Source organism: Canis lupus, chromosome 38, assembly GCF_048164855.1.
Source record: "Canis lupus baileyi chromosome 38, mCanLup2.hap1, whole genome shotgun sequence".
NCBI lineage: Eukaryota > Metazoa > Chordata > Mammalia > Carnivora > Canidae > Canis > Canis lupus.
In genome coordinates this window covers 3,750,166-3,772,824 of record NC_132875.1, presented here as the reverse complement: position 1 = coordinate 3,772,824, position 22,659 = coordinate 3,750,166, and the positions used below count along the sequence as shown (strand labels likewise).

The 22,659-nt window shown below is 42.8% G+C and overlaps 1 protein-coding gene across 4 annotated transcripts in view; it reads right to left on the bottom strand.

Moving 5' to 3' along the window:
- The window catches only part of UAP1 (UDP-N-acetylglucosamine pyrophosphorylase 1), a 38,593-nt gene extending 20,864 nt beyond the window's left edge, over window positions 1-17,729 (bottom strand). For 2 of the 4 annotated variants that reach the window (XM_072814425.1, XM_072814428.1), the window contains exons 1-2: window positions 17,557-17,728; window positions 8,640-8,976 (exon numbers count right to left, since the gene is read on the bottom strand). In XM_072814425.1, coding sequence (XP_072670526.1) covers window positions 8,640-8,919 — 280 coding nt within the window. In that variant the 5' untranslated portion in view covers window positions 8,920-8,976; window positions 17,557-17,728. Of the gene's footprint in view, window positions 1-8,639; window positions 8,977-16,956; window positions 17,083-17,556 lie in introns of those variants that run through there. The other 2 variants (XM_072814426.1, XM_072814424.1) reach the window with 2 other exon arrangements.
- Window positions 17,730-22,659: the final 4,930 nt, after the last annotated feature.

Sequence of the window (22,659 nt, the reverse complement as noted above, 5' to 3'; positions counted from 1 at the left end):
TAATGGAAGACACTTGGACTTCCAGATAAATGATATGTTACTGAATTACCTGTAAATCCATCAGTGACACACAATTAGTCAACAAGCACAAAAATAGGCTAGACAAGCTACCATCCAGTGAATGAAAAGAGGTGAAACCCTCAGGAAAGCAGTGCAGTACAGTGGTCAAGAAGCCAGGCTCTGAAGTCAGGACACCTGGGTTTGAAGGGTTTGAAGTCAATTCAGCTGAAAAGGCTTCGGGGACCTGCTGCAGAAGGGCAGGGCATGAGGCGGCTTTGTGTGGTGATGGAAATGCTCAGCATCTTGATTGGGGTGGTAGTTGTGAGTGTATAAATATGGCAAAAAGTCATAAAACTAGTGCATTTATTGTATGTAATTATATATCAATAGAATGGATTAAAATGCAGGGGGTTTTTTTGTTTTGCTTTGTTTTTGCCAAAGAGCCATCAATCCCAGCTCACAAGAATGTGAAACTCAGAGTCTTTTGTGGATGATTTATTTCCATTGCCAGGAAGCCTATCAGTCTTCATCAGTTGAATACTCAGCAATAAGTAATAACCAAACATAATGCTTGAAACAAAATACTATTCTCTGAATCAAAATAATTCAGGATGGATTTAAGATCCAAATGCAAACAAATGAAACTAAATGTTATTAAAAACAGAGGCTCTCAGTTTGGAAGTTTTGTAAAAAAAAATTTTTGCCATAGACCATTTCTAAGAGCCACCTCCTCATGCAAAGCTGGACCAGCTCAGCATCACAAGGCAGAGTGCCTTGCGGGGAGAGGCAACATGGGAACTGGGTCCTTGGAAAGCTAGAAAGCTGGAAAATGCCAGATGAGATCAAGCAACAGTTGACAGGATTTGTTCTTGTTTTTTTTGAAATTCTCAGGCATGCTATGAACAATGCTTGCCACTGTCCAGAACTGTACGCTAGCCCTGAGGGGGGACTGGTGGCCAGTATCCATTGTTATTATTTGTTATATCCTTAGGTAATGAGGGTTTGCTTAATTTACCAACTTTGTGCTTTATGTTTTTGATGTGTTAGACTTTCCTAAAGTTAATGTGCTAGTACATTGAGCACTTAAAGAAATACTCTAAAGGCATGATAAAATCAGAATCTCTAGTCCTAATTCTACAATCTATCCTCAGGAGTCAGTAAGCACAGCCCAAGGACATGATCCAGCAACTATCCAGCTACCAAAAAATTTAAAAGCACATGAGGTATTTCCATAATTTTCACCTTTGATACAAGGCTAAGCTTTGCTCCCTGAGACCTAATTTTTCTCTTTCTTCCTGCCTAGAACCAGAACTTTGTTATTTTCTCCGCAGCATTTCACTGTGCCTTATCAGAGTGTGAAAACAGACCCCAAATTTGTAACTATAATCAAAGAGGAAGGTATAATTTCCCCCATTTTAGAGGTAATAGGCTCAGAGAAGTTGCAGATCTTACCCTAGGTCACAGCGCTAGTAAATATGAGTCAGGATCAGAAACTCACTGCCATGCACTGTACAGCCTCCTGCAGCCTCTCTTTACACCCAAACACTGAACAGATACATCATAGCACCATAGGTTTTAGGGCTATAAACTTTCCTTCCTATTTCTTTCCTGCCCTTCTTCTCTTTTCCACTGAATTTGTGAGAGATTGTGCTACCCTTTTTTTTTTTTTTTTTTTTTTTTTTTAAATCTATCCTACCTACCACTCTACAAGGAAAAGCTGCAGGGTACAGTCCACATTCTCCAAAACCTGCCAAACACTGAAATTTCTAACAGCCTTCCAGATCTGCATCCCCCTTAAGTAAACACCATAACCACCATGTAACAAAGACTAAGAAGAAATGAAACATTCTGAAGGGAGCAGGATGTAGGGCAGTTTCGAAAACTGTCTTACATTTGGTTATTCCCTGAGTTATCAAAGAAACTATGGCTTCTAGGGAGTTAAGTTTAATTCTGCTGTCATCAGCCCAAAAAGCATTATTTTAATAAAATACAGGTAGGTCCATAATTCCATACATAACCCCATGGATCAGATTTCAGAAGGCAAAACTCTTCAAAATTAAGAAAACGACTATAGTACAGTACAATATTATATGTTATCTCCTGCAATCTCATTGTGGGATAAATGAAGTTCATCAACAGTTTCATGTCTGTTCAAGTTCGGTTTTGCTACAAAACAGTCTTTGCACTGCTTCAGAACTGCAGATAAATAACTTTGGTCTGTCTGAACTCTTGGACACCAAAGGTGTTAGAATCAGAAATATTTCTAAACATCTTCAAAAAAAAAAAAAAAGTCCCAGATAAATATTCTGGACACAGAGGCCTTTGTTCTTTTTGTATTATTCACTTTCTTCACTGAGCACATGTGTTTTAAGTTGTTTCACTGTGGGCAGCCCCAGTGGCGCAGCGGTTTAGCGCCGCCTACAGCCCAGGGCGTGATCCTGGAGACCCTGGATGGAGTCCCATGTCGGGCTCCCTGCATGGAGCCTGCTTCTCCCTCTTCCTGTGCCTCTGCCTCTCATTCTCTCTCTCTCTCTGTCTCTATGAATAAATAAATAAATCTTAAAAAAAAAAAAAAGTTGTTTCACTGTTAATGTGGCTCTAGTCATCCTTTCTGACCTCCTTCTTTTACCTTCAGTCCAAAAGTCAATGATTTCCCACATTACCCGGAGAAGGTAAGAGCCCACTCCCAGAGCCGGCTCAGTGTTCCGGCTCTAAATGGCCACCCAACACCAACCAGTGCTTTCCATAGGTTCCAACCAGTTATCACAAGATCACTGTATAAACTTTTCCCTTCCTTGGATCAGTTCCCTAAACCACAGCTTCATTCCAGTTTTCCAAATTTTTCAGTTTTGGAAACAAGCTCTCAAACCAGCAGCTCAGGGTGGTCTCATTCTTTATGCAAACATATGTTTCCTAAGCCCCTGTCTGCCATACTTTCCTCAGTTTTTTTCCCATCTATGGACCTGATGACCCATCCAATCACTACATCCTAAGAGAAGCATGGAGATTAGGCCTATGGGTGCCCAACTGCAGGCAGATCTACATTTGCATCTCATCCCCATCTAATCTCAACTATTACAATGAGTTATAACACGATCCATGTGGATTTACAATAAAAAAGGTTTCTGCATTGACCTCTTCCTGCTTACATATCTCACTTGTGAGCAGACAGAGAAAAACATGAGGAAAAAAAGCAGTCCCTAGAGAATCAAGGCCCACTGCATTTCAAGAACTAAATGCAGCTACAGATGTTAACAAGATCAGATGGTGTGTTTCTTGGCTGAAGCACTCACCCACCTCATCCGTGTCACTATAATAAAATAGCAATGTTTAAAAAGTGTGTAACACATTAATTAGTATCTGTCTTACAATGACAGATAAAATACTGCTTGAAATTAAGTGGGCCAATAAAAGTCAGCAAGCTGTTTGGCTATATGGCAATAATACTTAATTTTAAACTGTATTTGTTGTAACACAAATTTTATACGGGCAGCACTGCACCTATCTGAAAAATGTTAATTATACATGTACTTAACCTATGTGTCAATTAGGAAAGTATGAGCTTCTCCTACCCTAAAACTTCTTCTGCAGAAATATGGGGGAAGGAGGGGGAAACAGGAAAGTATAGCACTGTTATCACCCTTTCCATCCTTCCATTTGAGGACAGTTAATAGCTTTCATACAGATCAAATACAGGAGTTAAAAAAAATAAAAATAAAAATGAAGCCAGAGTGAGCAGTTGCCAGGGCTAGAGTACGTTGCTCTCCTTGGAGAGTCATGTGTCATAGGCCCAAAAGAGTCTGAGAACTTTTCCTGATAACACTTATAAGAAACAAAGAGAAGAGTTCACAGTGGCCTGAAATAGGTCAAATGCTTCCTGGATAACTTCCTGCTTGGACTAGGGCCTCTCATACACTTGGACTTGGGCATGTGCCCGAAACAAGGAGGAGGGCACAGGTGCGTTCGAAGTACAGCACTACCAGAACTTTCCATTTAAACTGTCAGCACCCCCAGGGCACTGAGGCAGGTAAACCAGCGATTAAACTAGTGGAAATAAAGGAAGACAATCCAAGAAAGTTAGTCAGAGAAGATATTTTAAGTCTTTAACTTTTAATCATATTGTACAGGTAAAACTATTATTTAATAGATTAAGTATTTCCCAAAAATGTCAAGTACAAAAAGCAGACCCTAAGGGAAATCACTATTTGAACCAGTTTTAGGTACTGGAGAATTATTGTGAATTTCATGAGTTATAATAATAGTATTGTGAGTAGTAAGGAAATATCCATATATGTAGAGATGAATACTCATCTCCATAAGGAGATCCAAAAATAACATGATGCTTGAGATTTGTCTTCAAGTACTACAGCAAAGAAAAAGAGGGACAGGTGAATCAAAAGTAACAAAACTTTGATATTTAACAAGGTGATATATATGTGGGATTCATTATACTGTTTTCATCTCAAAAGATTTGATTCAAAATATTCTTGAAACTTTTCCTAACAAATTTGTAAGTAGGCTACGAAATTATACAGCAACCATAATCCCAGTGTGTGTGGATATAAGAAAATACTATAAAATATTATCAGTGAGTATTTATCTCTGGAATGTGGGATGGCAGAGATTCATACTTTTTCCTTTATAATTTTTAGTTATTTTTCCAATTTTTCTTTTTTTTTTTTTTTTTTAAAGATTTATTTATTTATTCAGAGAGAGAGAGAGAGAGGCAGAGACATAGGCAGAGGAAGAAGCAGGCTCCATGCAGGGAAGCCTAATGTGGGACTCGATCCCAGGTCTCCAGGATCACACCCCGGGCTGCAGGCGGCAGTAAACCGCTGTGCCACCAGGGCTGCCCTATTCTTCCAATTTTTCTAAAATAAGTACGTTACTTTTAAAATAAAACAAATCTATTAAAAATATTAGTATACTATATTCCAGAAAATATAGAGAAGATAATGTTATGAATGCTTTTAATAAACAATCCACTTCCTTTTTTACAACGCTATATGGTAGAGAGACACCATTCAGATTAATTTTATAAATGTAAAAAAAAAAAAAAAAAAAAAAAAAAAAAAAAAAAAATTTTATAAATGTGTCACAGGCAAAAGAAGCTAATACTGGATATTAATGTTATTATAAAACTGGAAGATGGTTTTATGCTCAGTATAAGCATGCATTTCTTTGATAAAGACAGGTTTTTTTATTAAGCAAATACATTTTCCCAATATGAGTATCTTTTTTTTTTTTAAGATTTTATTTATTTATTCATGAGAGACACAGAGAGAGGCAAAGACACAGGCAGAGGGAGAAGCAGGCTCCCTGCGGGGAGCTTGATGCAGAACTTGATTCCAGGACCTTGGGATCACAACCTGAGCCACCCAGGCATCCCCCAGTGTGAATATCTTCACTAAAATGATATTCTCATAGAAGCTGCTGATTACTTCTCTCTCTAGATCTCAGCTTCGTAAGATAGAATTTTTCAGTTGTTCCCCTACATCCCATTTTCTGCAACTGGCCAGAACACATTAAGAATTAAATTAGGGGCACCTGAGTGGCTCACTCAGTTGAGCATGGGACTCTTGATTTTGGCTCAGGTCACAATCTTAGGGTCTTGGGATAGAGCCCAGCGGCAGGCTCTATGCTGGGCAGAGTCTGTTTGAGATTCTCTCCCTTTGCCCCTCCCACCCCCTGCACGCAGGCACATGCACTATCTCCCTCCTAAAAAAATAAATAATCTTTTAAGAGAAATAAAAGAATTAAAGGGGTGCCTGGCTGGCTCAGTCAGTAAAGCATACAACTCCTGATCTCAGGGTTGTAAACTTGAGCTTCACATTGGGTGTAGAGATTACTTAAAAATAAAATCTTAAAAAAAAAAAAAAAAAAAAGAGAGAGAGAGAGAGAGAGAAGAAGATTCTTCAACAAGGAGCACAATGGTCATTTATGTGTTTATCCTTCAGAAATAATTTTCCAACCTATGCATGAAAATGTCCATTTTAGCGTCAATAGCCACCATACATTCTGAAAATACTGCACAATGCTTTCATTTCCCCCATCTTGAGGAGGGGGATGCAGGGGGCACTGCCTTAGATGCAACTGCCAGGCTCTTCCTCCTATCTGAGATATAATAACAATTAGAATCTTCACAATAGCAATCTCTTCCCCTTGATAACTTACTGCAAAAACTTCATTTTGTTAAGAATTTGCACACAAGGAAGTCTCTGGCTAAGTGAATGAAAAGTTACAAAGTCTCCTTCATCCCTACTGTTTAAGCCACAAATAAAAATCTCCTCCTTGACAATAAGCCAAAAGGAAGTTTGTTTTGTACTTTCTTGTATACTTGGTTGTAACAGTTCCGGATTTCAGTTTAAATGAAAAGTCATAAAAGTAGACTAGTTCCAGATTCCAACAAAAGGGTCATAAAGACTCAAGGACCGCCTGAGGGGCTCAGTCAGTTGGGCATCTGCCTTAGATTCAGGTCATGATCCCAGGGTCCTGGGATCAAGCCCCAAGTTGGGCTCCCTGCTCAGCGGGCTGGTCTGCTTCTCCCTCTGCTCCTCACCTCACTCATGCGTGCGCACGATCTCTCTCTCTCTCTCAGATAAATAAAATCTAAAAAAAAGAAGAAGAAGAAGAAGACGACGACAACGACGACAACTCAAATTATAGGAGGTTTTCACTGTTGCTCATGATCCCCACGACACAAGGTCAAAGCTTTGGCTTTCTGTAAGATTCTATTCGAAGATTCGCTGGCATAACATCACAAAGAGAAATACAGGCAGCCTGGATACCTGAGGGTATGAAGGGCCCTGTGTGACTTTCATGCTGTTGTAGTAGCCTTTTTGAAACCCAGGGATGGAGGGGTGGGTTAATGAGTCCATAGTAAGTAAGGGTCAGAGTTATCATCACAGCTCTCTACTCAGAAGGATCCATCTGGAAGTCACTCTCTCACAGTTAGTGGCAGAGCCCTATTCTAAGAACCTAGATTAGCCTCTCCTCTACTAAACACTTGAGATCTAAAAGGGCACTTTCTAAAGATCATCTAATTATTTTAGATATTTTTTAATCTTCAAGCCCTTTTAAATAAAACCTCACGTAAAGATCAAATACCTAAATCATGTCAAACTACAACTGCTCCTGTAGTGGAAGATGGGAGTTAGAGACCAAGATGTTTAGTATCGTTCTCCCTCCCTACATGAGACAGTCTCCCCAGCAGTGGAACCCTTAGGGTTTTCTCAAAGAACCAGTTGGAAAATCAGTAAACCAATATGCCCAGAGAAAGACATGGAAAGGAACACAGAAGGTTGAAAATGGCAATTATCTGTCTTTTTCTGTGGGGACAAGGAAAGCCAAAGAATGAAAGACACAATAAAAATAGCAAGAGTGTGATACAAAGATAGAGTACAAGATTGTATCTATTAATACTCTTATTACACATTTATAGGAGTAAATATACATATAATCAAATAATAAGTGGTAATGTGAGCAAATAAAAACATTTTATTAGATTAAGGGCAATTTCTTTGTAGTGCTTCTGTTATAGTGAAATTATTTTTGCAAGAAAGTAACATTTTTGACAAAGGAAAAAAAAAAAAAGTACTAGTCAGATCTGTTCATTCCACGGTTGAGGATGTGAGGTCCAGATTTGAAAAGGAGCACGTACAAACAAGGGCCTGAATTGCAATATTCAGTCACTTTTACTTACAGAGAACTAGTGAGTTATAAAAACCACAGCTCTTAATTCCACCAGAAAAGGTACATTTGATCTATTCTGCCATTCTCAAAAGGCACTCATTAGAACTGGGGACAGATGTTATAGTATTCTTTAGAGAAAAAAAACATTGGGGCAACTCAACAAACATTTATCAACCAACTTATAACTGTAAAACCTGGTTCTAAATCCCCTGGGACACACACAACAAAGGGGAACATGGGCTGCTCTTCAGGAGTCTACAATGTAATGATGAAGAGACACAAACAACTCTTATTCTAAGAAAGAATGGAGGTAAAGCATTCCAAACTCCAACCTGGGACACTGAAAGGTCATGATCAAAGAATCTTAAATAAATGAGTGTATGTTCCCCACACGGCAGAGCCGCTGCACAGCACAACCAGGAGACTGCCTTTTGAGGTGCTCCAGCTGGCCAGAGATGGGGCAAAGGCCAGTCCGAGCTAAGGATAAGCATGAGCGAAGGCAGCAAAGACAGGACATTCAGAGAAAGGTGAATTATTTGGTCCCGCTAAAATGTGTGGGGCAGTAGGAGTGGAAGGAAATAGAGGAGACCAGATTGGAAATACAGGCCAGGGAAGGTTTTTCCATGAAGCAGCATAAACAGGATCACTGAACTTGTGCTTCGGGGTGGGCAATCTCGTAGAAGTGTGGAAACGAGCAAGGAAAGAGACTAGAGGCACATTAAGACTTGAATGAGAAGAGCCCTGAACAGGGAACAGAAATGTAAACAGCACATGGGGGCTTGAAGGGGAGATGCTGCAGAAGTTGTGGCAACATAATCGAACACTTTTAATCAGTCACTGGTTTAAGGTACAAGGATAGTCCAAATCATCATTATGTGATCCAGCTACTTTGATACCTCCGGTCTATCTCAGGACAAACTTTAAAATGAACATTCCATGCTCAGTACCTTCACTCTCCCAGGCTTGCAGCTGGTCCTGGTCCCTGGTGGCACTGCCCAACACCTCTCGAGGGACAGGTTCCATTCGTGCATCCATCTTTTCTTGCTGAGAGGACTGGTTAAAATCTTCAATGGCCTTCCGGAAAAAGAAGTTCAGCTCCTCAAAGTTCATGGCCTGGAGCTCTGCATAAAGTTCTACCTGCTGGGCTTCATCCAGCTCATTCCAGAACTGTAGCAGGTGTTCCTGTCCAGCTTTGGACAACCTGAGTTTGAGATCGTTAACATTCATAATGCTCTGGTAGCCAAGCTTTGTGAAAACAGAGGTGTAAACTCTGCACCTGTAAACCTGAAGGAAAAAAGCAATCAACAGCAGGTCAAACCCCACCTCAAAACCTGAGGAGCTTTTCCAACTACAAATAAGTGCATTTAAAAAAACCTGATATCGGGAAATTAGTTTCTGCCTTTCCCTCACAAGATTTGTTAAGGGACCCAATTGTAAAGACATAAACAGATGTTTCTCCAAAGAAGACATCCAGATGGCCAAGAGACACATGAAAAGATGCTCAACATCACTCATCATGAGGGAAATGTAAATCAAAATTACAATGAGATATCACCTCATACCTGTCAGAATGGCTAAAATAGAAAACACAAGAAACAACAGGTGCTGGTGAGGATGAGGAGAACCCTCATGCACTGCTGGTGGAAATACAAACTGATTCAGCCACTGAGGAAGACTCTTTGGAGGTTCCTCAAAAAATTAAAAATAGGACTACCCTATGATCCAGCAATTACACTACTGGGCATTTGCCCAGAGAAAACCAAAACACTAATTTGAAGGGGATACATGGACTCTTATGTTTATTACAACATTATTTACAATAGCCAAATTATGGAAGCAAGTGTCCATCAACTGATGGAAGGATAAAGATGTGGGGGGTGTGTGTGTGTGTACACAATGAAATATTACTCAGCCATCAAAAAGAATGAAATCTTGCCATTTCTAACAACACGGATAGAGCTAGAGAATATTATACTAAGTGAAACAAGCCAACCAGAGAAAGACAAATACATGATTTCACTCATGTGGAAATTAAGAAACAAAAACAGTAAAAAAGAGAGAGAGAGAGAGAGAAACCAAGAAACACTCTTTCTTAAGTAGAGAGAAACTGATGGTTTCCAAAGGGGAGGGGATGTAGGGGGAATGGGTGAAATAGATGACCATACGGAATTGCTGAATTACCATACTGTACTCCTGAAACTAATATAACACCATAAGTTAAATATACCAGAAATTAAAAATAAATAAAAATTAAAAAAATAAACTTGTAAGACAAGACTCATTAGCATTATAGACCAGGCACTGCACTAAGAATTTTACCTACAAGATCTCATTTAATTTTCACCAATTCTATGACATAGGTACTATTACTTCTATTCCTTTACCACTGAGGAAGACTCCGGCACAGAGAGGCAACACAACCAGGCAGCTGGTGGAGCTGGGATGTGAGCCCACCAGGCGGTCTAATTCCAGGGCTCCTGTACTACCTCTGTAGTACTCCTCTGACCATGAGCTACCTACCACTGGAAGAACACCTCACTTCTCAGTAATAACTGTTCACCTTCTAGTGCTAATGATGGAAATGATTCCGTTGCAATCAGTAGAAAACAAAATTCAAGAAGATAGGATCACCTATAATCATGAAAAAATACACTTTAACAAGCAACTTCTATAGAAAAGCAATAAAGGGGATCCCTGGGTGGCGCAGCGGCTTGGCGCCTGCCTTTGGCCCAGGGCACGATCCTGGAGACCCGGGATCGAGTCCCACGTCGGGCTCCTGGTGCATGGAGCCTGCTTCTCCCTCTGCCTGTGTCTCTGCCTCTCTCTCCCTCTCTCTGTGTGACTATCATAAATAAATAAAAATTTATTTAAAAAAAAGCAATAAAAACATATCTTTACTAAAAATTGAAACCTAAAGAGGCAAGCGATTCACACACAACAATCAACAGACAAGATGTAATACAGCAAAATGTTAAACTGCATACTATTAAAAAATAAGAGAAAGAGGAAATATTTAATCTACTTGCCTACTATAGATAAATGCAAGAGAAGGTAGGCATTGTCCAGAAAGAGTTCACAAAGGAAGCATGATGGAGCTGTGCCTCAAGGGTTGAGCAGATCACACAGAAAAGATCAGAAAACCAGCAGAGTAGCCATGTGTGACAGAGAGCAGTAGGAAAGCTGAAGTTTTATGTAGCATGATGGGACGTGATGCAGGGTAGGACGAAACCATAAAGATGAAACCAAGCAAAGGAATTCAGACCTAACAGAATAATAGAAGCCAACAATGGATTACTCAACTAGGCTATGTCACCATGCTCTGGAGAGATGAGAGAGCAACAGCATAAAACAGATCGTAAGGAGAGACAACTAGAACCAGGAAAACAAATTCAAGGACAACAGCAGGTACCCGGGATGTCTGGGTGGCTCAGTGGTTGAGCATTTGCCTTCAGCTCAGTGCGTAATCCCTGGATCCTGGGATCGAGTCCCATATTGAGGTCCCCACAGGGAGCCTGCTTCTCCCTCTGCCTCTCTCTGTGTGTCTCTCACGAATAAATAAATAAATTAAAAAAAAAAAAAAAGACAACTGCAGGTACAAACAGCCAAAGATCTGAACCACATTAGTGGCAAAGGAAATAAGTGAGTGGGAAAGGGAGAAATCTGAGGGTCGTTGTTAAGAATCTTAACCGCATTATAACTGCTTCGACCTGAAGGACAGGAAAAGAAAAGAAAGGTACCAAAAATGTGCTATCTCCTACCGTTAAGAACAGTGGTGGGTAACAGACATGGTGGTGTGGAGCAATATTCTGGAGTTCTCTGTGCCTCACCTACCAGTAAAGCAGAATAAAAGTATCTGTCGCATCAGGACTACTAAACATCAAACACCATTTCCAAACTCAGGTCAAGGGAATCTACATCTGTTCCCTGAGGTAGCAATGACAACACCTATCACTGGTGTATCACTTATATATTACACAGTACAATTCTAAGTGCTTTACAGATACTGGTTCGTTTAATTCTCAAAACAATGCTAAGGATCTGTTACTGGGATGGCTTGACAGAGGACAATACTGCGCCACAGAGAACTTGCCCAAGGTCCCGAACTAATAAAGTATAACAGCCTGGAGTCAAACCCTAACAACCTGACTCTTCCAGTTATGCTCTTTTAAAAAAAAAAAAAAAGATTTATTTATTTATTCATTCAGAGAGAGCGAAGAGAGAGGCAGAGACACAGGCAGAGGGAGAAGCAGGCTCCATGCAGGGAGCCCGATGTGGGACTCGATCCCAGGTCTCCAGGATCACACCCCGGGCTGCAGATGGCGCTAAACCGCTGCACCACCAGAGCTGCCCCAGTTATGCTCTTTCTTAACTGTTATGCTATACTGCCTCTGAGGAGGAAGACTGTGGGGCGTGGGGGATATGGAGTGTCTGTGTGTGTACACGTGTGTGTGTAAGAGGGGGAGCAGTGAGAGTACATTGTTTATACCTTATTCACTAATATAGACACAACTGATATTCTTACATCTGACTCACTTTGCAGAAATGAGTTCACAAGCCAACAGAATGGAAAAAGAGAGAAAATGCACAGGATAGGCAGGTGGGAAACCTCACAGAATGAGTAAATACTTCATTTTAAAATGCATTACTAAGGGCATCTGGGTGGCTCAGTCAGTTGGGTGTCCGCCTTCAGCTCAGGTCATGATCCCAGGGTCCTGGGATTGAGCCCCAGGGAGCCTGCTTCTCCCTCTCTTCTCTTCTTGGGCTCTCTCTCAGTATCTCTGCCTCTCTCTAAAATAAATAAATAGGATCTTTAAGAATAAAATAAGGTGCATTATTATTTTTACTTGGTATTGGGCATATTGATCCAAATCAGAAATAATTTTAACTACTGTCCACTCAAAAATAAATTCAGGAAAGGTATTATCATACAATAGAGACAGGCACATAGCTTCTGCAATTTTTTTCTTTTAATCAGGTGCCCTCTAAAACTGAAGTGATAGACTGGCTTCATGATTCTTCTTATAAAATCAACTTCAAATTAGATGAGCCTTACATAAGATTCAACGTGATATATTTCCAACTTTTATTTTTGGCTTGTTATTTAGATTTATTTCAGGGATATAATGCTTCAAGCGTGAAATGAATGGTACTACTTATAAAATGCACTTGAAGAGTTACCAATGATTCCTAATGAAATTAAGGCATCCATATGAAACAAAAATGAAACCTTATTATCAGGGTGGGACACAGCTCTACCTTGCTGTCACCCAAAACCTTGTCCTTTCTTCCATGCACTTCTTTAGTCCCTCCTATCTACTGAAATCCCATTCACCCTTAAAGGCCTGCCTCACATACTCTAGCTTCAAGCGATTTTTATGGGCTTAGGAATCAAACAGAATAGACTTTTATTCCTGGCTTTATTCCTTGATACCTTCAACTCTGTTAATTTCATCTGCAAAATGGGAACAATAAAATTTTTTTCATCAGGTTCAGAGGCATACGTGAAATTACAACCAGTAAGCAAATGAGACTCAAAAGGATTCAGTAATTTGCTCAACACTACATACCTAATTGACAGAAAAACAGGAATTTTAATTCAGATAAACCTGATAAACCTATGCCTATGATCTTTCCATCAGACAATCACTCTCATAAGCAGAGAAAATACCAAGAATTCAACCTAACATCTCATTTAAGAGAGGCAGGAGAGCTGAAGGAAGCCAGCATCGGACTCCAGCTCCACTCTCTCCTAAATTTGTGACCTTGAACAAGTTACTTAACCCTTCTGTGCCTCAATTTTTCTCATCTGTACAATGAAGATAAAAACAGTACTCATCTCTAAAGTTAAGAAGATTAATGAAGTAAAATGAAAAGCATTTAAGACAGTACCTGACACATAAAAAAAGCTCTCTATAAATGTTACCAGCTACTAACATAAAAGTGAAATTTGGCCTTCAGACCACTGAGTTATAGCCCCTAGAACATGAGACCTACTACCTGAGTTAGGCACTGGAGGATGAAAAGAAGTTTGTGAAAGGCAGAAGTAAAAGAAAACCCAGTCAGTGGGAACGGCATCAACAGTGGTTCAGGTAAATAAAGATATTCAAGGAACAAAGCATAGTGCTGGGAAATGGGTGGCAGGTGGCCTTAGATGAAGCTGAACTGGTTTGAGTGCTGCTACTTCCTTCAAAGACAGGTGAGAGCCCACAACCTCACTCATGCCAACAGGTTACTACTCAGTTTCCTTTCCACATGCAAAGATACGTCAATAGACAATTTATGAAGGAACATTATTTAACTTTCGTGTGCCATTATTTCATTTAGTATTTAATGAGCCCTTACTGTCTGCCAGGCGCTGATGTAGGGGACACAGACACAGCAACGCACAAAGCAACAACGCGCATGCCCACATTCCAGTACGAGACAGGCAAACGCATAAAATGTCAGGTTGGGATCCCTGGGTGGCGCAGTGGTTTAGCGCCTGCCTTTGGCCCAGGGCACGATCCTGGAGACCCGGGATCGAATCCCACATCGGGCTCCCTGCATGGAGCCTGCTTCTTCCTCTGCCTGTGTCTCTGCCTCTCTCTCTCTCTCTCTGTGACTATCATAAATAAATAAAAATTTAAAAAAATTATAAAAAAAAAAAAAATGTCAGGTTGGAGAAGAAAGTAGGCTAAGTGGTGAAAGCACAATGGGGGGATGGTAGATATTTTAAATGGGGTGGTCAGGTGGGGCCTCTGAGACATTTGACAAGCCATCCAAATGAAGAAAGAGCAAGCAAGTCAGGGTCTCAGAAACATTCTACGGACAGCAGTCCTGACACACAAACGTGTAAGGTCAATGCAGCTGGAGCACAGGGACTACGCCCGAGTGACTGTAACTGAGGGGGGGACATTGAGCAGATCAAGTAGGCCTTTTGGTCAAAGTTAAAGACTCTGGGGTTTGGGAAGCCATTGGGGAATTTGGAGCAGGGGAGCTTCATGGTCTTAAGTTTCAGAGGGCTCATTCCTTTGTTGCGTGGGGAAAAAAAACTCTGTTAACAAAGGCAAACGTGGAAACAAGCAGACAGCAGTTAGGGAACTACTGCAGTACCCTAGATGAGAAGATGCTGGCTTAGAGTGGTGGTGGATGTGGATCCTAATCCTACAGGATTAGATAATGAATGGGATGGAATGTGGAGACAGAAAGATAAGAATCAAGCAAAGAGGACTTCAAGTGGTGGTGCCATTTATTGAGGTGGGGAAACACCAGGACAGGAGCAGGTTCAGGAATATGCCAGGAGAGTGGGGGAATCAACACCTCACTTTTGGACATGCTAAACTGGAGGTGCCTATCAGACATCCAAATAGAACTGCTGATGAGACAGCAGAATGTAGTAGTCTAAAGTTCAGAGTTGATACCAGAGCTAAAGGTACAACTTTCAAGGTCATCAGCATACGTGACATTAGGTTATAAATGAGATCCCCTGGCAAGTGCAAATGGATAAGAAAGCAAAGAAGTTAGAAGACTGAGCTTTGGACATGTATTAGAACATTAAAAGGTGTTTCTATTGATTTATACAGATTTTTTAAAGATTTTTATTTATTTATTTATTTATTTATTATTTATTTTAGAGAGAGAGAGAGAGAGAGAGAGAGAAGCAGAGACACAGGCAGAGAGAGAAGCAGACTACGCAGGGAACCCGATGCGGGACTTGATCCCGGGCCCCCCACACCCCGGGCTGCAGACGGCGCTAAACCGCTGCGCCACCGGGGCTGCCCGATTTATACAGATTTCAAGAGAAATACCATTATTTTTTTATTTTAAAAACACATCATGTAAAAAATAAAAAAAAAAAAAAAACTACAGTTAAGACAGAGTTTTCTATTGAGCTATTTTCCAGGGAATTGGGCCTTTCCTAGGTCTCACCTATACTACTGCTTTTGCCCAGATTTAAAGGAGTACACTACAGCAGGAAGATCATCAGGCAACCAGGAAATTTAAGAATTGGAAGTCCTGGTTCTTCGTCGCTCCCCATCAAGTGACCCTGTGCAAACCATTCCACCTTCCCTGTGTACACATTTCCTCATGAAGACAATAAAACCAGCCTTCCGGGGTGCGCCTGGGTGGTTCAGTTGGTTGGGTGTTAGCCTTCCGCTCAGGCTCAGATCATGATCCCATGGTCCTCAGATAGAGCCCCGTGTCGGGCTCCCTGCTCAGCCTAGAGTGCTTCTCCTTCTCCCCCTTCTCTCCCCCTACTCATGATCTCTCTCAAATAAACAAAAAAAAAAAAAAAAAAAAAAAAAGCCTTGCTCACATGCCTTAAATGAGAGTCAAGAGCAGAGAGTTCCTGCCTACTAAAACACATATGCAAACACAGTATCATAACATTTTAAGATCCAAGTCAATCTCGGGACGCCTGGGTGGCTCAGCCGTTGAGCGCCTGCCTTAGGCTCAGGCCATGACCCCAGAGTCCCGGGATGGAGTCCACATTGGGCTCTCCCTCTGCCTAGGTTTTGTCTCTCTCTTTGTATCTTTCATGAATAAATAAAATCTTAAAAAAAAAAAAGATACAAATCAATCTTTTCCTAAGAAGTCATTAGATACGCATCCACCTTCAGAAGCTTGGGAAAACGGATCCATGCAAATAACAACTCTTAGGTTAAATTTCCCCCCGTGCACAGGTTAAACTTTGATACCCGGCCACTTGGTGGTCAGTAAAGACCGACAAGGTCACATGTGCTAATCTACGTAAGTATAAATGCTCCTAAGAGAACCACACTTGAGTTTTGAACAGGAATGATGTACCTATGATTTTTCTGGAGGCAGATAATGACCACAAAAATATCATTTCCACCCCCCCCCCCCCAATAATTCTGGTAAGAGGTCGGGATGTGGGCGTTCATGGTACGCAATACGCACCAATTCAAGAGTTGAGAGGAGGATTTTTATTTTGAGCAGCAAAGTCTGAAAAAAGTCAAGGATCTGCTCTGCAAAAGGATGACACCCATCACCTCATACGTCTGCATCGAAAACAATGACAAATTCGGCAAACATCCACGGTGATCAAATATACCTCTGCAGGGATTTAAACGCCAGCATGAAAGAAATCCACTCTTTTCTGGCCTCCTTCCTGCCCCCTAGGATGCCCCCCAGAACTGATAAGCGACTTCTCTGAACTTTTGAAAACCAGCCTTGGAGTCGAGCCATCACCCTGAGTCCTATAAATGCTTTGGCAGCACGGCCGAGGTCTTCCCTAATCCCAGCTAACGGAGCCAAACTCACCATAACGAGGGCACAGGAACTGCCTCGGGCTTCCCGTAAACCCCTGGGCCCGCGCCCCGAGGATCCCAGCTCGGCAAGTCCTTGGGCTGCGCGCCGCTGACGCTCCCCGACTCCGACACGTGTGCTCTCGGCCCGAACCCCGGGGACACCCGCGGCCTCCACCCTCTCCCGCCCCAGCGCCCAGTGCAGCCCCGGACCCGCAGACCCGACCGCTCCGCGCCGCGCCGCGCAGGGGGGGCCGCGCAGGGGGGTCCGCGGAGGAGGGTCCGCGCAGGGGGGGCCGCGCAGGGGGGGCCGCGCAGGTGGGTCCACGCAGGGGGGGCCGCACAGGGGGGCCGCGCAGGGGGGTCCGCGGAGGGGCGCCCCCCGCCCTCTCCGGGGCCCGACGGCCCGGGCCGCTGCAGCCGACACGTCCGCACCGAGGCCCCCGAGCTGGCGCACGGCCCGCATCCAGGTGAGGCCACCGCAGCCGCTCGGCGACCCCCATCCCGCCCCCGGCTGGGGCGCGCTCCCCGGCGGCGTCTCCGCGAAAGGGAAGCGCGCGCGGGGCGACCCCGGGGCGACCCCGGGCCCCGCGTCCCCCGGCGGGCGGCCCCTCACCTCCTGGGGCGGCTCCGGCTCCTGCTGCCTGCGCGCGGCCACTCCTCGGCGTCCCGCGGCCGCTCCGAATATATACCCTCATCCGGGGGGCCGGGGCGGCGGGGCGGGCCGCGAGCGGGCCCGGGGAACGCGGCCCCGGCCACCCCGCCCCTCTCTCGCGGCGACGAGTGGCTGCCCGCGCCGGGAGGAGCCGCCGCCGCCCGGGCCACGTCAGCGCCACGTCAGCGCCGCGAGCGCCGGCGGCGCCGGGGGCGGGGCCTCGCGCGTCACTCGTCCCCTGGCCCAATAGGGGGCGGCGCTGGGAGCCGGTCCGCGGGAGGCCCCGCCCCTCGGCGCGCGGGGGTGGGAGGGGGGAGGGGGACAGGGAGGGGCGGGAGGGGCGGGGGCGGGGCCCGCGAGCTCGGGTCCCTCGGGGCGGGCCGGCGCTGCTGGTGGTCCCGGGCCCGCGGCGGGGCGGGGCGCGGGGCCTGCGGGCTGGGGGTTTCCGAGGGCCGCGCGCGGGGCTGCGCGGGGCGGCGGCTGCGGGGCAGCGGCCCCGGGGCCCGGTGACCTGGGGTGGCATCGCGGGGCGGCCCGCTCCCCGCCGGGCCCCGACCGCCTTCCTGCTCTATGGCGTCTTTGGTCCCGAGCGCGGGAAGCGCCCGTTGGCTTTTGCGCAAAAGAGAAGAAGGGCAGCGGAAGGTATTGGGTAATGAAAAGCGCGCCCGGGCGCGGACGCAGAGGTCCGTTGGTGGGACTCCTACTTCCTCGGTATCCGACACCCACCGTGGGTGACCTCCTGGGCCTTTGCACGGCCGCTGTCTAGTCGCCTGCTGTATACCGCCTGCTGTATACCGCCCGTCCCGCTGCACGCCTTGCGTGGCCGTGCACACACACGCTGCATGCTCGGTACCGGGCCCTTAGAAGCTCGGTTTACATTCTGAGCTGCGTTGCGCTTTGCAGTTTTGCAAGAAGTTCAATACGTTGAAATCAAAACAACACCACCACCGAGATTCAACAAAGCACCTTCTATAAAGAATTTCACGGGGACGCCTGGGCGGCTCAGCGGTTTAGCATCTGCCTTGGCCCAGGGATCGAGTCTGGCATCAGGCTCCCTGCATGAAGCCTGCTTCTCCCTCTGCCTGTGTCTCTGCCTCTGTGTGTGTGTGCGTCTCATGAATAAATAAATAAAATCTTAAAAAAAAAAATTCAGGCATTTTAGGTGCCTTTCTTCTAACCTTAAGTTACAAGAGCCTTTTTTCATTAAGCGATTGCAAAATCACCCACCGCATTAAGTGAACAGAAAAGTGTACACTTCATAAGTAATGCTGGTAGATTCATTTCAGGAGGTGGAATATTTTCCTTTTTTCATGACCCAGAACTTCCCTGTTAAGAGCAGGGAATTTGAAAACAGAATTCCAGCTTTTTTATTGAGTATGATCTTTGGTAAGTTAATTCATGCATCAGTTTTTCTCATCTATACAATACAAGCAATAATAGAACAAGCAATAAATGCCCTTGGGGTTGTGGTGAGGATGAAACCAGTTAATACGAGTAAAGAATGTAGAGCAGAATGAACACTAATAAGCTTTCATTGTTGTTATTTGAGTGCTTATCCTATGTTAGGTGCTTTTCTAGGTCCTGGATACTTTGATACACTTATCACCATCTGGAAAGCATCTTGAGGTCGTTTGGATCACATATACTGTAAGGAACATTTCTCTTGAGGTCGTTTGGATCTCATATACTGTAAGGAACATTTCTCTCAAATCCTTCATGATAATTGAGAAGAACAAATACACTCCCGGTTCTACTTAGAGAGACCTAGAAACCTGCCCACGACATGTAACTGAATATAGCATTGTGAACTTTAATGAAAGGATGAGAATTTAAGACCTTTGCTTTCTTTTTTTTTTTAAGATTTTATTTATTTATTCATTAGAGGCAGAGAGAGAGAGAGGCAGAGACACAGGCAGAGGGAGAAGCAGGCTCCATGCAGGGAGCCCGACGCGGGACTCGATCCGGGGACTCCAGGATCCCGCCCTGGGCCAAAGACGGCACTAAACCGCTGAGCCACCCAGGGATCCCCAGACCTTTGCTTTCCAAAAATATACTGATTGTTACTCTTCTGTGTTTCTACTCCCTGACAAAGAAACATATGAGAGTTTAGAAAAATTCAAACAGGTAGATGCAGATTCAAAAATCACAGTTCAGCTTTAGAGGCTGTGTGTCCACTTAACTCTTACCTCAATTTTCTCCATACATAGTGAGGACAATACCTACTTCACGTGGGTGTAGTACAAGTTAAATGAGAAAAAAATCTAAGTGTCTGGAGTATTAAAGGTATTCTATAAATCTTAGACAAATCAATGAATGAAAAGCAAAATATAATTAAAGAGTCCTTTAACTATAAAAGGTAGCACTGGGGCCCAGCACAAGTGTTTTCAATGGATCATTATAAAATCAAATTTTTACTTTTACCATTTGCTATATCTTTTTCTAGTTACTAGGCATAAGAAGGGCCTTAATCTCATCTTGCCAGATAAATATCCAGAAACTTGTTACACTAAAGAGTTATTTCTGTCATTTAAGGTATTTTTCATATGCAGTTGACCCTTGAACAAGCAGGTAGTTAGGAGCACTGACATCACACACAGTCAAAAATCCACATACAACTTTTGACTCCCCAGAAACTTAGCTAATAGCCCACTGCTGACCTGAAGCCTTACTGATAGCATGGTCAGCACATATTTTGTATGTTATACGTATTATAGACTGTATTATTTTTTTAAAAGATTTTATTTATTCATGAGAGACAGAGAGACAGAAACATAGGCAGAGGGGAGCCTGATGTGGGACTCGATTCCAGGACCCGGGGATCACAACCTGAGCCGAAGGCAGCTACTCAACCACTGAGCCACCCAGGTGCCCTTCTTATACTAAAGCTAAGAAAATGTTATTCAGAAAATCATGAGTAAGGGGAAATACATTACGCTACTGTTACTGGATTTATTGAAAAAACCATGTGTATAAGCAGACCTGTGCAGCTCAAACCTGTGTTGTTCAAGATTCAATTGCATATGGTCGTTCAAGAGACAACGGCAGAGAGCAAGGCACGGAGCCCACTCTATCCGTGATTATTTGACATTTCACTGAAAATATGAGCTAATGCAATGAGACAGGAGAACTCACAAGAGGCTTAAGAATTAGAAAAGAGGGGGGAAAAAGAATTAAAAAGTAAGAACTATCTTGAGGTGAGAGTATAGCTGGACAACCCTAGAGAATCAATGGCAAGACTAAACTATTGAAATCGGTTAGGCTAAGTCATAAAATACTTCTGCAAGGTGGCACGCTGTAAAATGAAGACAGAAGTCAATAGTTTGGGGGCATCTGGGTGGCTCAGTGGTTGAGCGTCTGCCTTCAGCTCAGATTGTGATTCTGGAGTCCTGGGATCCAGTCCCGCATCGGGCTCCTCGCAGGAAACCTGCTTTTCTCTCTGCCTATGTCTCTGCCTCTGTCTCTCATGAATAAATAAATAAAATATTAAAAGTCAATAGTTTTTATATACACAAACAATAACCAGAAGACATGATGGCAGAGAAAATACCGTTTATAATAGTAACAAGGAAAATCTGATAATTAGGTATAAGTCTAACACAAAATGTGTAAAACCTGTATGAGGGAAACGGCAAAACACTCCCACACAAAAGCCATAAAAGATACTTGATCAAATGGGAAAACACCCTGGTCAAATTGTAAATTTATAAATTAGACAAGTTGATACTGAAGTTCAGCTACAGTTCTCATGGAAACCTAAACGAAAGAAGAGCTAGAAACAAAGAAAAAGAAAAGCTACAATAAGAAGCCTACCTCCCATATTAAACTATCCGGTGAAACTTCCATAAATAAAACAATGAGGTCCTGGCACATGAATATACTGACAAGAGGAACAGACTAGACTGTCCAAAAATAGGCCCAGGACTGCATCACAGACGTAGTAGCAGCACAGCTCACCCCACTGGAGCAAAAAATCAAGTTTTCAGTAAATGAGACAACTGAGTAGCCACTTAGAAAAAGATAAAATAAGATCCATACTTTGTACCATTCACAAGAATAAAGTGCAGATACATCAGAAGTCTAAATGTAAAACATGAAACCATACACATCCCACAAAAAGGCATGGGATGCTATATGGCTGCCAAAAAAGAAAAAAAGAGACTGATATGAATCGATATGGAGCAACTTTAAGGATATGCTGTTACGTGAAAGAAAAAAAAAGCAAAGTATACATAGTATACATACATAAAAGAAGAAGAAATAAGATAAATGTACATATATCTGTTTATTTTTGTTTATTTGGTTTCGGTGGTTTGGGGTTTTCTTTGCAGTTGTGCATTTGCATATCTCCCCTCCCAGCCTGTGTGTTGTCATACATTTTGCTTTCACATATGTTATACATTCCACAACACGCTGAATAATTTTGCTTCAACCGTTTTTTCAAATTTCGTTTTAGCTGAAGTATAGTTGATATATAATATTTTATTAGTTTCAGGTGTACAACATAGTTTTGACATCTGTATACATTGCAAAATGCTCACCACCATAAGTGTCCTTACCATCTGTCACCTTATAAATGATTATGGTATTATTGACTGTGTTCCTATGCTGTACTTTACAGCCCTGTGACTTACTTATTTTGTAGCTGGAAGATTGTGTTTCTTAATCCTCTTTACCTATTTATATCTGCTTGTTGAAAGAAAGAAAGAAAGAAGAAAGAAAGAAAGAAAGAAAGAAAGAAAGAAAGAAAGAAAGAAAGAAAGAAAGAAAGAAAGAAGAAAGAAAGAAAGAAAGAAAGAAAGAAAGAAAGAAAGAAAGAAAGAAAGAAAGAAAGAAAGAAAGAAAGAAAGAAAGAAAGAAAGAAAGAAAGAAAGAAAGGAAAAACAGGAAGGATAGATCAGAAACCAGTAAGATTGGTTACCTACAGAGGGCAGGTGGGAATCAAACACTTCTCCATTTATAACTTTCTGGACAGTTTTGACTTTTGGAACCATTTTAATGCTTTATACATTAAAAAAAAAAAAAAGAAATGAAATTAACAAAGAGGGCAGTTGAACCCTGAAATAG